Source organism: Typopeltis vanoorti, chromosome 8, assembly GCF_054136105.1.
Source record: "Typopeltis vanoorti isolate ZY-2024b chromosome 8, IOZ_Tvanoo_1.0, whole genome shotgun sequence".
NCBI lineage: Eukaryota > Metazoa > Arthropoda > Arachnida > Uropygi > Thelyphonidae > Typopeltis > Typopeltis vanoorti.
In genome coordinates this window covers 102081732-102097017 of record NC_143556.1, presented here as the reverse complement: position 1 = coordinate 102097017, position 15286 = coordinate 102081732, and the positions used below count along the sequence as shown (strand labels likewise).

Genomic DNA, 15286 nt, shown 5'->3' with positions numbered 1-15286 from the left:
TCTGTTTAAATTTTCTTGGAGGGACTAATCAACGTTACACCTTATAACTCTCAAACTTTGCATCATTATGAAACAGCTAAATATCTCCTATATCTGTATGAGTAAGGACCCAAGAAAGAACTCTGCAGTACTCTACTGGTTTCCTTCTTTTTCTGGGCAATTCTCCCCATCCACTTCCATATACAACTTGTTGGTATAGTTCGCCCACCGATTAGAGATCCTTCGACACTTCTGCGCATCTCAGAAAAAGGAGAATCCATTCCGATAATAGGGTAATCAGTCCGTATTGTGAGATGAGTTGTTTATTATTACCGGTAGGAAAATTAACTTCTCTTTTATGATTATTGTAGTTAATTATGTTGCTTGTATAACATTTGGAAAATTTTATCTATAAAGCACGTGATTTCGTGTTTTGGCGACCAATTCGGGCATCCTTTATTTCTTTCTCCCCTTCAGCATGAATGGACTATTCTTGGAAAGATGAGAAGCAGAGACCTACAAACGGTGGGCGAACTATATCAGCCATACCTGTATCCTCTTCATTTCATCCATCTCAGGTGAATAGGACATATTTGGTCATATGCAAACAATGTGTCTATTTTTGTGGGATTATTTGTATTCCAGATGGGTTCTGCTGTTTCAAGTTGATATTTTGTGTGTGTAAGTCGAGGACAGACTGTATAACTTTTGCAACTTACAATCACTCACACTTAATGATGGCCATCTCATTAACACATCCAAATACCACCTTACTCCTGCAGTCCATGGACTGGGATGTTACTGCTGTCTTCAAGGCATGTTATTTAAGAAACACTTTTGCTGAGGCTGTTGATGTTGAAGGTGAGACATTTCTCAGACTTTTGGAAGGGATATAATATCATGCAGGTACACCATTGAGAGTAAGGTGACAACACTGCGTGTGAATGATGTTTGGAGGAAAGTGCTGAAAGTATGTTTGTACATTCACAGGATTCAACAAAAACCAATCCATACAAGAGATTGGTGACAAGATAGTGCTGTTAACTAAAGTTGGAGGTTGACAGTGAAGAAGTAAGAAGTTAATGGATGCTGTGGAAGAAGAAGAGCTGCTAAAGGAAGACCTTATTAGAGCTAGAAGTACAGAAAGTTGCAGAAGAGGGGAGGAAAACAAGAAGCTGAGCTCCAGAAACATTTACAGTCAAAAATTGGCAGCAGTGCCTCTGTTAATAGGGCAGTTCAGTTGTTTGAGGAAATGGAACTCTGACATGCAGAGATTTAATGAAGTAGTCAGAATGATGCAAGCTGCAATTGCTTACTATACATATGTTTATGTACAAAGAAAAAGGCATTGTAGACTGTTGGATGTATTGTACATATTGTCAAAGAAGCCTACTCCTGCTATCACCTTACCTCCTGAAAATGAGCCTTAACCTACCAGAAGTTATGCATCTACTGAACTATTCTCAGAACACTTTGTTGCATTTCCTGAATTTGAGAATTCAGCCTCCCCTGCTTCGTCCAATGAATTGTCTAAATAATGAGCAACAGCTTTGAAGAATTGCTCTTGTTCCATGTGTTTCCAGTTGATTATTTTACTTTTAACTGCAGAAAAGCACCACTCATGTTTCATGATTTATTGAAGCACTGTATACAGTAATTTTATAATTTGTAAATTGCATTTTTACTATAAATAAAGTAAAATTAGTTAAAAATATAAACAGACCTATGCATTTTAACATTCAGGCATGTTATTTGTTAACATATCCTTATGGTTCTTCCAACTTGCGACCTTTTTGACATGATGGAATTATCGAACAGAACCTCATAAGTCAAGGACTGACTGTATATTAAAAGTAGAAATGATAAATGCATCCTGCCATACTTAATGCTTTTCCATTCTGATATTAGTTGTAATTTGATTGCTATTTTATTTTCTGCTTAAAATGAGTTATTAAAGTATCAAAAGTGGATAGCATTTTAAGGAATGTGGTGCAGAGGCTGCTGACTTTGATCTTCACTCCTCTTGTAGTATCTCATTGGTAAGCATCTTCCTGGGTACTGAAATGAATAAGGATGGGCTGGCAATTTTGAATTTAGCCAAAAAAAAAAAATTGTATTCTGTATTAGCTTAAATGAAAACAAAATTATGGTAAAGCATGATGAAATTTCATGCTGGCTATGGTGTCATCCAGTTAAACAAGGCTGTTTCCATCAGGGAACCAGAACAAAGATTGAAAAGTCAGCTAGTTGAAAAAACTCCAACTCAACATCAGAATTTTGAGATTGTGTGTGTGGGTGGGAGAGAGAGAGAGAAATATGGCCTCCCCAAGTCCTTTATTCCCAGTAAGCTGTTGTATGAATAATAATTTTTTATTGTCACTGTTCACTGGATTTGGGATTGGCAATGTCCCAGCTTCCTTCTAAATTTGTTAAGACCTGTGCTGGAGCTACCCACAACCCAGTTTACACCAAGATCCAGACTCTCAAAACAAGTTTTTCTTCCTCTTTGTTCTCTCTCTCTCTTTCTTACCCCCACTCTCCCTCGGAACTGTCTCTTCATTTCTTGATGAGTACAGTTGGCAGGTCAGTGCTACAAAGTTTTCTCTTCAATTTCTACTCATACACATTACTACCATATTATTATTTTTTTTTTTTTAAATTGAAAAAAAAAAAAAAATTAAAAAAAATTAAAATTTTTTTTTTTAAAATTGAATGTAAAATAAAGACCTTCATATACCAGAAATATAGATGAAAAAGAAGTTGACCTGCATTGACAAATCAGTGCTTGCATCTAGATAGCTATGCCACCAAAAAAAACATGGGGAGATGTACTGGAAGCTGTTAAAGTTTATCTGCGAGTGCAAATACAATAATGCTATCTGCTGGTTTACAAATATTTTGCTATTGGTAGTAATTCTTCTGGACATGTACTGCTACATGAAGTCAAAGGTAGGCAATCCTAGGTTTGTCTACTGCATAAAATATTAATTACACCAGATCACCAGATAATGTGCATGGATTTGAACACAGATTTTAGAAATGAGAGAGAACCTAATGTAATTTAAATATCACTGATATGGAATATTATAATATTAATGTTTCATTATTATGAAGATGTAATATAAGAAGTTTTGTTTGACCCTAATTTAAACTTATCACCTTAACATCTGTATTTTCTTTATATACAAAACATTCATTAATGAAAGTAACTCTTTAGTAAAATTTATGAATTCTTGTTTATCAAATGAAATATTTTATTATTTTATAGATTCCAAATATATCATGTCTAGATCAATAACCTCCAATGGTCCTTCACCATTAGAAAATGTAAATTTAGAGCAAGATCTTCAAGAAGTGCTGCAGGATGTCCCTACTATGAATGAAAGCACTGAAGTAGTACATACAGGTTCTCCTTCTCACTTAGGCCTATATCGCACTGCTGGATCTCATCAGCCACCTCTGCAACGCACTGCTATTCCTCCTTCTTCTCTTCCTACAACTGCAACATGGCAGTCAGCATCTTTATCTGGTAAATTAACTGTTCTTTATACAAAGAAAATGTACGTTGTCTAACAGTATACTTTACATTTTTAGCTGTTTTTTTATTTCTCTTCTTTATTTCTTCTCTGTCATGATCCTTTATTAGTACAGATGTGTACATGAAAAATGTAACAGATGACAAACAGACTTTTCCTGTAAAGTTAGCTATGGAGGCCATTGCATTCAGAAATGTAACATACATAATTCAAAAATAGTGACCCTGTATATATTTGTACAATAAGATCATTTCTAATTTGTGGCATTATAGCACTGCCTAAACACATCTGAAAGATTTGTCAGGAAATACATTCCCTTAAAAAAAAAAAAAAAAAAAAAAAAAAAAAAAAAAAAAAAAAAAAAGGAATTTAAATATGCTTGTTAGTCAACACTTTAACTACTGCATATCTAATGTTTTTAGTGTTATACTTATGTTATTTAAACATCTTTGTGAATAGGTAGTTATATTATGCATTACTTTCTGAACAAGAATAATTCAATCAACTTTTTTTTTTTTTTTTTTTAATGAAGGAATAAAATACTTTTTTAGGCAGGGCTGCTAACAACCCCAACTAGCTTATATGTCTCAATCATATTCCCCCTCCCCCTTCTTCCTATTCACAAGGCTTTGCAACTTACATTCTCTCAATCTGACCTCGTACTCCCCATTCCAAAGACCACTGAACCCCTTTGTGAATCTTCTCTGGACCCTTTCCAACATATCGTCACCATGAAAACCCAGCAACCAAATTTGTGCACAATAATCCATATGAGGCCTGATCAAGGCATTATACAATGGCATCATAATCTCTTTGTTTCTACATGTCAGGGTCCTCTGGATCATTGCCATTATCCAATGTGGTATCTTCACATCTTGTGCATTGTGGCTCCTGAATTTCAGGTCCTTGTCCACCATCACTCCCAGATCTCTCATCTCTACTCCCTTTAAAGTTTCCCCACCAAGTGTATACTTTGCATCCCATTGTTGCTTACCAAATCTCAAAACCTTACACTTTTCAACATTGAACTGGCAGTTCCACTTACCTGCCCATTCATGCAATCTATCCAAGTCCTCCTGTAAGGCCATAACATCTGCTTGACTCTGCATTGCTCTCCCTGTTTTTACATCATCTGTAAACAGCTGCATATCGCTAGTTAAACCCATCCCAATATCATTAACATACAAACTGAACAACAAGGTACCAAAACTGATCCCTGCAGTACACCACTAGTGACCTTCCTCTTTCGGGATACTGCATTCCCATGTACAACTTTCTGATACCTATCTGACAGCTAGTCACTGATTCAACTTAGAAGCCTGTTTATCCAATTCATCTGTTTCAGTTTATTTAACAGCTTGTCGTGTGGCAGTCTATGAAAAGCATTTGAAAAATCCAAGTACACCACTTGGATATGCATTTCCTCCTGTCCAAGGTATTTGTCAGCCAGATATACCTGATATACAGATTGGCCTATAATTTGTAGCCACAGCCTTATCATCACCTTTATGCAGTGGAACAATTTTATCATCCTTCCACTTCCTTGGAACATTCCCTTAAGATGCATGGTGATATGTCATTAAATCTTATCACCTTATTGACATCAAGGTTATTTATTGCCTCAGGTACCTCCTGTGCACTCACAAATAAGCCATCCTCTCCTATGTCCTCTACACTTAAGTTCCTGATTATTCCACTCTGATCAAAAGAAACATCCTTATAAATGATCACTGAATACCTCAACAATGTCTTCTGCAGCAATTACCATTCTACCATTTTCATCCATTAACATCATCTTACCATAGTCATATTTCTTCTACTTTCCACATATCTAAAAAAATTCTCTAGGGTTTTTCTTTGCCTGATTTGCCAATTTTTGCTCATACTCCACTTTTGTTTTGTTTACTAACTGAGTCACCCAAGTGCCTTCTTTTTCCAGATTTCATGCTTAAGCCCCTTATTCATCCGTTTTACACCTACCTTATTCAGCCTTTTGGGCTTTGGAATACATTTGCACATTGATGCTGTTATGTATGTCTTTGTCAGTTGCCAAGCAGCATTTATTTCTTTCCTGCTCAATTCATCATTCCATGTTATAGCTCCAAGCTGTCTCCTAAGCTTGTCATAATCACCAGCCTTATAATTCCACATATATCCTTCTCACAAAATGTCTGCATATGGCTAGTTACAACCCAAGTAATCACTTCTTAATCATTTTCACCAACTAGAGGAAAGTGTGAAACCCCCCTCTCACAATTACATCCTCTGATTAAATGATCAGATCTAAAACTCTCAATCCTCGCATGCCCTCCTTTACATGTTGCCTGAGATAGTTCTGTTAAGAACTAAAAAAATTCATTTTCCTTATTCCCAAATGCTATCTCTTCATTATCTATGCTACCATAATTAAAATCACCCATAATAATTACCCTTCCTTTGTTCACTAAACTAAGTTGTTTATACATTTCTTCATCACCACCCTCCACATTCCCTGTCCTATAGCAACATCCAACTAAATGTCTTCCTGTCAACCTCTACTTTATACCATGCTGCCTCATAACCATTGCACCATTTCCTTCTTTCATGTCTACCTTATGTGGACAAAATTTCGCTGCTGCATCAGCAGTACTTCTGCTCCCTCTTTGTCCTTTCTCTCCTTGCAAAAAAATACTGTATTCTTCCATTTTTGTTCTGGTTAGGATATTATCTTCTTTCAACCTTGTTTCACTCATTCCAATGATTTTGGAACAATTAAACTCAATCAGTGAAACCATTTCATCTCCTTTATTTCTGGTACTTCTAGCATTTGTAACAAATATGGCAGTTGATTTTTAGGTCTATAACCAGTCCTCTCCAAGCCATTTGTTGGTTGTGATTTCTCCACCACACCCACCCTTGCCCAATCATCTTTATCACTGCTTACCACATGTAACTGCTTAGTCTCAATTCCCCTCCTCCCCACTGCCGCCATGCGCGCACACATTTACTGCTACTTTCAACATCCACTCTCCCTCCATGTCTCCCTGTCACCAATGCTTTTCCCATTTCCTTGTTCCTCTTGCATTCCCATTCTCCCTCCATCTCTCACCCTACTATTTCCACTTCCAAGCACTTCTGTCTCCTCAATATGACTCTCCTGATCTTTCGCTTCATTTTGCACTTCTGATCTCTTGCTTGCATCATACACTGAACTTCCATTTAGCAACACTTGTAATTGTTGCTAAATGGAAAAACCAAACCAAAATTAGTATAGAATGGAAGAGAGAATTTCTTCCATTCTATACTAATTTTTGTATTTCAGTCTCCTTGAACAATGAGATAATCTTTATTTGGAATTTGTTTCATCACTGAATTAATTTGTCCATAGAAGCCATTAATGCACTCTTTATTGTATAAAGATGTAGGTGCATAGATCTGTATTATTGATACATTTATTGTTTTTTCTTTAAGTCTGACAAGAGCTATTCTGCTATTTATAGGATTAAAATCCATCACCTATCTTTTGACAGTTTTATGAATCAGAAAACCAACTCCCTCTAGTCATCATCATTATGGTCTCGAATAAAGCAAAAGGTACCTTATCTGTAACCAGATCTTCTGCTTATGGCCATCTGATCTCACAAAGCCCCATAACTGACCAATGATAGTTGAGAGTTTATATTGTAGTAGTTCTCGTGTTCCTGCATTCCAAGTACCAACCATAAAACTCCTGAGCTGTAGAGAATTCTCTTTTTTGGTCCATATACTATCATTAGGAGACTTTCCACCACCATCCCTAGCAGTCCCTGAAGGTGGTACAGTTCTTATTTGTCTGGGCGATCACTAAGCCTGCATAGAATGCTGTACAACTGTCCCCATGGGTAGATAAAGACAGGTGGTGCCCATCTCCTCTCTTGTCTTTAGTCTACTAGGTAAGGCCCACTCCCACTGCATAAGATGGAGGGAAAAAAATAGTAAATACTCTAATAGCATTGGGGAAGGCACAATAAGAAAGAATAGTAGTGATGAGTCTACAGGTAATACAACAGATGTATATTACATGAAGTAAGGCATGGTCTAGCATCAGGTACCTCAGATTTGCCACTCCCATACTCACCAAAATGATCCCTTGAGACATCTGAAGAATTAAGATACACATATTGCTACCATTATTTTAATGTCATGACCATATAGATTTAGACCAATAAAAGTGGAACTTTTGCAGAATATCTACTTAGAAATTATATTGAGAGATATTGAACTAAGTGTAAAGAATAGAGCAAAATCAAGGAAAATAAAGTTATCAAGTTGCAGGAAAAGGTGTAAATTATAAAATTAGGGAATAGAATATGGACTTATGGTAATTTTTTGCTATTTATTTCTACATATTAGTACCCTAAGAGACTATGTGTTAAATGTACATACCATACTGTATACCTTCAGTATGCATACTAGGAAAATATATACAGAAAGTATACAAATCATATTTTTTCATTATTGCACACTGATAAAACTGTATCTAATAACTTAAGTAAAATGTGATTGGCAGCATCCTATGAAAATCCCCTCCATGTGGGGGCACCTGTTTGTGGTGGAGGGGACCTCTCAGTGATGGTACTGGCCCTTTTCATTCTTCCTCTTTTTCTTTGCTTTTCTTCCCGTATTCTTTGCTCTACTTCTCCTGAGTCTTTTTCACTATCCTTTTTCCAGACCACTATCACTGGGATCCAATGCCCTGCCGCTGTGTTTGCCGTGCAGTGTGACCCGTGAACATCCGGAAAGGGGGATCCTGGTAGTCGTGCACTACTTTGGCCCCTGCTTCGGCAAGACAGGTGGTCCTGGATGGCCCAGCCAGGATCAATCTGCTAGTGGGCTTGCCTGCAAGGGTCAGTGGTGTTGCAGTAAGTCTCTCACCCCATGGTCCGGGGTCGGGATCCTAGACCTGCTGCAGTGCCGGTATAGCGTCCATGGTAGCCCTGGCATTCCACTCCTGAGCGCAGTCTTTGCTTGCCATGTAGTGGGCGTCCATTTGTGGCTCCGTGATGGGTGGGGAGCTCTGGCACCGAATTAAAAATTCCTTAAATATGAATTCTTCATCCTCAAATGTTTCAGGGACACTAACAAAGTCCCAACCATGTACTGATAATATGGACACAGCATATGGAAACAGAAGTAAGAAACAAAAGATATCGAATACTAACATAAATGTACCGACCTTTTTAAGCATTCATGCAAAAGGTGAAAAAACAATTGGGAAAATGTAACCCTTCTTTAGCCAAAAAGGTTTGGAAGGACTGGCAGGACCTCCCAAAACTGTCAAGAAATTGCATTCTGGTGATATCCTTGTGGAAACAGTGTGCAAACAACATTCCGAGAAACTACTGAGAGCAACGACAATGGGTGGAATACGAATTGCAGTAACACCTCACAGAACACTCAATTCCAGTAGAGGAGTGATATCAGAATGGGATCTCCTTGATGTTCCTGATGAGGAGATATGTTCAGAGCTTAAAGATCAAGGAGTGATGGGTGTGAGGTGCATCCTGATACACAGGGATGGTTGCCTGGGCTCAACCAAGAAATCATCCTTACTTTTGATACACCTAGGCCTCCGATATCTGTAAAACCAGGGTATCTCAGCTGTCCTGTTAGAATGTACATTCCTAACCCACTGAGATGCTTTAAATGTCAAAGATATGGACATGCCCAAACTGCCTGTCGTGGTTCTACTACCTGTGCCCGATGTGGTAGTAAAGAACATGATAATAAATATTGTTGTGAAAAAAAAGCTAACTGTGTCAACTGTCAGGGAGATCATCCAGCATACTCTCGTGCATGTCAGAAATGGAAAGATGAAAAAGAGATACAAAAAATTAAAACAGAACAAAACATAACATATCAGGATGCAAAAAGAAAGCTAGCCACCATTACACCTGTTCTACGATCCTCTTATGCTGAAAAAGTAACAATTAAAAAAGTGCCAACAGCAACTCAAACATGTATTTCTATTCTCCATTAGATAATTTCACCATACCTGAACTTTATGATCGCAAGTGCTTCTCTGTTGAGTGCATTAATCATAAGACCTATGGCCTTACTCCAGAGACAACTTGAAAAATGGTCCCATTGGATGAAAACGCCTGTCAAAAAAATTATGGAGACTTCACCCAAAGATAAACCACCAGACACTCGCACAGAAAAAATGGATACCTCGATACCCACTGAAAGCAAACTTAACATACCAACTGACCCTAACACATTTGATGTTTTGAACACTCTACCAGAGGAAGAGATGGACACTGGCTGTACATACTTCCCTAAAACAGTGAATAAATATAAATCTGACAAAGGTAAGCCCTCAACCTCTCGAAAACCAGACAAGTCAATAAAATCAAAACAATAGGAAAATTTTTACAATGGAACTGTTGTGGGATCCGCCAGAATATTGATGATATCAAGATGTTGTTGCAGAAACAAACACAAACCTTTCTGTTTCTGTCTACAGGAAACTTACTTAAGACCCAATGAGGATCGTACCTTTAGAAATTTCACTGTTGTACATAAGGATAGAACTGGTGATGGTCCTGCTCATGGAGGAGTAGCTATCTTAGTGGGCAGTCATATTCCTTTCCATCAGGTCCAAATTAATACTTCTCTGGAAGCAGTAGTGATTTGCTTCTCTGTGGAATTTCTTATTACAGTATGTTCAATTTATTTACCATCAAATGCTGATTTAAATGAAATTGATCTTGATAATCTTATCTTGCAACTGCCTGAACCCATACTTTTGATGGGTGACTTTAACAGTCACAATACTCTATGGGGTAGTGCCAATACTAATAGACGAGGTCGAATCATTGAAAAAATTCTTGATAATAATAACCTTTCCCTTCTAAATAATAAACTCAATACTTTCTTCCATATGCCTACCCACTCATATTCTGCAATTGATCTTGCAATCTGTTCCCCTTCCATTCTTCCACTGCTCATGTGGGACGTTGAAGAGAACATATATGGAAGTGTTCACTTTCCTGTTCTTTGTACAATGTCTTCACAGGAACTATGTTCACCCACATGGATACCTATATGGAAAATGGACCAGACTGACTGTAACACTTTCTCTCATCTTGCAAAATTTAATGCTGATGCTATCAGTCAAACACCTATCAATGAAGCTGTAAAATATATAACAGAATGCATTGTCTAGGCAGCAACACCCTCCATCCCAAAAACATCATCTTGATTTCTAGTCTATCCAAAGCCTTGGTGGAACCCAGAATGTCAGGCAGCCAAAAAAGATCAACATAGAGCATGGAGCATATTTCGTAGATACCCACCACATCAAATTTAATAACTTTCAAGTGTGCTCGAGCCAAAGCACGTTATGTAAGACATCAGAGTCAAAAACAATCATGGATCCAATTTACTACATCAATTAATCAAATGACCAGTCCAAAAATTGTATGGGATAAAATCCGGAAAATGAAAGTCAGATATAGTACACATTGTTTGTCCACCTTAGACTATAATGGAGGTGTTCTTGCTGATCCCAAAGCTATTGCAGATACTTTTGGAGAAACTTTTGCTAAAATCTCAGCAACAGCTTCATATTCTCTGGAATTTTTAATACTGAAAGAGCAGCAAGAGTAACAAAGGCTTAATTTTTCTACCAACATTCTTCAGCCATTCGTCAAGGAGGAACTAAAAAGAGCTCTCCTACAATCTCACCCTAATACAGTAGGACCTGATGACATCCATTATGAAATGATAAAACATCTACCATCTTCTATGGATCTTCTTCTCTTATTATACAATAGAATACTTGCAGAGGAAGAGTTTCCAAATTCTTGGCATAAGTCAATTGTCATTGCTATCCCAAAACCAGGAAAAGATCCAACAGAAGCAAATAATTATCGATCCATTGCTCTGACTAGCTGTCTTTGTAAGATACTAGAGAAAATGGTTAATGCCAGACTTCTCTGGTATTTAGAAGGCAACAGTCTTCTCTCCAATACACAATGTGGTTTCTGTAGACATCGATCAACTTTAGACCATTTAGTTCGGTTAGAAACTTGTATAAGAGATGCATTTCTGAAGCGAGAACATCTTGTCTCGGTTTTTTTTGACATCGAAAAAACTTATGACACAGCCTGGAGACATGGCATATTAAAAGACCTCTGTAACCTAGGTCTCAAAGGACACCTCCCTATATTTATTAAAAACTATCTGTCCACACGAACTTTCCAAGTCAGAGTGGGAAGTATGCTATCTCAACCATATCATCAAGAAGAAGGTGTTCCCCAAGGCTCTGTCTTAAGTGTAACCCTTTTTGCTATTAAAATTAACTCAATTATTGAACAGCTTCCTCCCACTGTAGACGATGCTCTATATGTTGATGACTTTACAATTTACTGTCACTACGTAACATGAGGGTAATTGAAAGGCAACTTCAGCAAACAATTGATCATGTCTCTCTGTGGGCTCTTAATAATGGATTTAGGTTTTCAACAGAAAAGTGTCTGTGTACACTTCTGTCGAAAACGCACTCATCACCCAGATCCTGAACTAAGAATGGGACATACTGATATTCCAGTAGCTACAGAAACCAGTTCTTGGGACTTATCTTTGAAAATTCACATTTCTAGCATACATTTGTCAACTAAGAGAAAAGTGCAAAAGAAAGTTGAACCTCCTTTGCACTCTATCCTCTACTGAGTGGGATGCTGATTGAGCTTCATTGCTCCATCTTTATCGTGCACTTATACATTCAAAGCTGGATTATGGGTCCCAAGTCTATGGTTCGGCAAGATAGAGTAACCTACGATGGTTGGATTCCATCAATCATCAGGGTAAACGAATAGCTACTGGTGCCTTTCGCACCTCACCCACTCAAAGTCTCTATGTTGAAGCAAATGAACCGGCTATCACTTTGACAGAAACAGTTGTCTCTTAATTATGCCCTAAAAATAAAATCTCTCCCAGATCACTCTACATGGAATAGTATCTTCTCTCTGCATTGGGAAGCCCAATATCACACACATCAAACTGCTATACATCCTTTTGGTATCCGTATTAAAGAAACTGTGCAAGCTGTTAATATAAATGTTGACAATATTAGCTACACTAAACGTAACAGCATTCCTCCATGGCAGGTTTGCACACCATCCTGCAATCTGTCACTTTGTCATACAGAAATCTTATACCCCATCATCCATTTACCTGCAATTGTTTAATACACACAGAGCAGCATATGCCGATTTCTTACCCATCTATACTGATGGTTCAAGAACTAATACCTCTGTTGGCTATGCTGCTGTGTTTCCTAACATTATTATCTCAAATCAGATCCCACCAGACTTCAGTAATTATACAGCGGAGGTGCAGGCCATTCAGCTTGCACTTGTGCATATAAAAGAAAACTGCTACCAAAAGTATATAATTTATACAGACTCATTGAGCTCTTTACAGGCCATCTCCTCTCCTCTCCTATGTATAATCCACATCCAGTACTTTATGAAGTGCTACACCTGCTTCACAAAATGAAAATCCTTAATTTTGATGTTTTCAGTTATGCTGAATTTCCAGCCACATCAGAATCAAGGAAATGAGGCTGCAGATGCAGTTGCTAAATCAGCTCATACCTTCTCTACATACTGTTTGACAGTTCCTTATACAGACTACAGACAACTTATAAGATCAAAGCAAAAGCTCAATGGGAGTTAACATGGCAAGAAGCATCAACAAACAAATTATATAACATTAAACCTGAAATTAAACACTGGCATTCTAGTCAACATACAAAGAGAAGGGAGGAGGTTGTCCTTGCTAGGCTCTGCATAGGTCACAGTCACCTTACGCATTCTCAATTACTGAGAGCTGATGATCCTCCCATATGTGAAAAATGCAACACACATCTCACTATTCATCATATTCTGGTAGATTGTCAAAAATTTACACGAGAGAGGAATGAAATTTTCACCTATCTAGCCAAGCCATATACACTCAGGGAAATGCTAGCAGACTCAGGCAAATTGCATGATGTTTTTAATTTGTTTGTTAAATCTGACCAATTATGTATTACTATAGGCCTTGATCTTGTATATTTGTATCACCCTGCTGTAATTTTGTTAATATGTAAATACTATAATGCTAAACTTAAATTTTATGCATCAGTGCTGTATCATAATTCCTTTCTGACTCTTTAAGTATTAGTATAATAATGTTTGTTGTAATCTTACTAGATGTAGACACTGCTTTCCTTGACTTGTTTTGTATATACATATGTTAACCTATAGTTATCTATTTATGTATTGCTGAAATCTCTGCAGTAATTTTGTTTATATGTAGATACTGCATCACTTAACATACATTTTGTGTATGCGTCTTATTTACTACTTTATTTTTCAATTAATCATGTAGTGCTGTAGGACATCTTACCTACTTGCGTACTTTCTAGTAATTCTGTTTATACTGCATTGCTAAATTTAATTTTCATCCATGCATATTGTATCTTCTTATTGTGCTATCTTCTATCGAAGGTCAGCGACCATCTTGGTGAACAAACTGTGCTCTTGTGCTAATCTGAGCAGTTGTGCACTGCTCTTTCCTGTCCACGTCTTGATGTTGTCAAACCATGATATTCTTTTTCTTCCTCTAGTTCCTTTGCCATCAATTCTTCCTACCAAAATAGTTTGTAGAAGTTGGTATATGCTGTTTCTCATGATGTGGCCAAGATATGATGTTTTTCGTTTCTTGATTATTTGTACAAGATGTTTAGCTTTGCCAATGGATTTTAAGACATCTTCATTGGTAATTTTTTCTGTCCATAATATCTTTAGCATTCTTCTGTATAGCCACATCTCAAAGGCTTCGATTTTCTTGATGGTTGTCGCCTTCAATGTCCATGTTTCAACATGGACATTGAAGAATAAGACCACGCATAGCAGAATAAGACCACACATAGCAGAATAAGACCACACATAGCATTTCAGCATTCGGCATCTGACTTCCATGTTTAGGTCTTTATTGCAGAATAATGTTCTCATTTTCATGAAGGACTGCCGTGCAACTTCAATCCTTGTCTTTATATCTATTTCTGGATCCCACCGTTCATTAAGCCAGCAACCAAGATATTTATATCTTGACACTTGATCGATGTTTTTCCCATTCAGTGTCAGTTTCATTGATGAGGCTGGATGTTTGCTGATGATCATGTATTTTGTCTTGTTGATGTTTATATTTATTCCCATTCTTTGGCTTTCTATGTATACTCTGTCAATGAGTTTTTGGAGATACATAATGTTATCTGCAATTAGCATGTCATCTGCATATCGTAGGTTGTTAACAATCTTTCCATTTATTGTGATTCCCTCTGGACATTCTTCCAATGCTTTTTTAAAGATTACCTCTGTGTATATGTTGAACAGGAGTGGGGAGAGCACACATCCTTGTCTCACTCCTCTTTTGATGTTAATATCACTGGTGGTAATGTTGTCTAATTGAACAGTAGCTGACTGATTCCAGTACAGATTTGTTATTAGTCTTATGTCTTGTTCGTCTACCCTTATTTGTTGAAGGATTTCTATTAAGTTAGTGTGTCTGACTTTGTCGAATGCTTTTTCAAAATCTATGAAACACATAAAGACAGATTTCTGTTTTTCTATGCATTTTTGTATCAATATTTGGGTAGAGAAAAGGGCCTCTCTAGTACCAAAACCATTTCGAAAACCGAATTGTGTTTCACTTAGAGTTTCTTCACTTTTTCTATAAATGCGATTCTGAATTACTTTCAA

The 15286-nt window shown here is 37.2% G+C and overlaps 1 protein-coding gene across 2 annotated transcripts in view; it reads left to right on the top strand.

Annotated features, from left to right (window-relative positions):
• Arfip (ADP ribosylation factor interacting protein arfaptin) overlaps nt 1-15286 on the top strand; it is a 179323-nt gene that overhangs the window by 35696 nt on the left and 128341 nt on the right. For both annotated transcript variants that reach the window (XM_090396858.1, XM_090396857.1), the window contains exon 2: nt 3248-3508. In XM_090396858.1, coding sequence (XP_090252984.1) covers nt 3262-3508 — 247 coding nt within the window. In that variant the 5' untranslated portion in view covers nt 3248-3261. The remainder of the gene's footprint in view (nt 1-3247; nt 3509-15286) is intronic.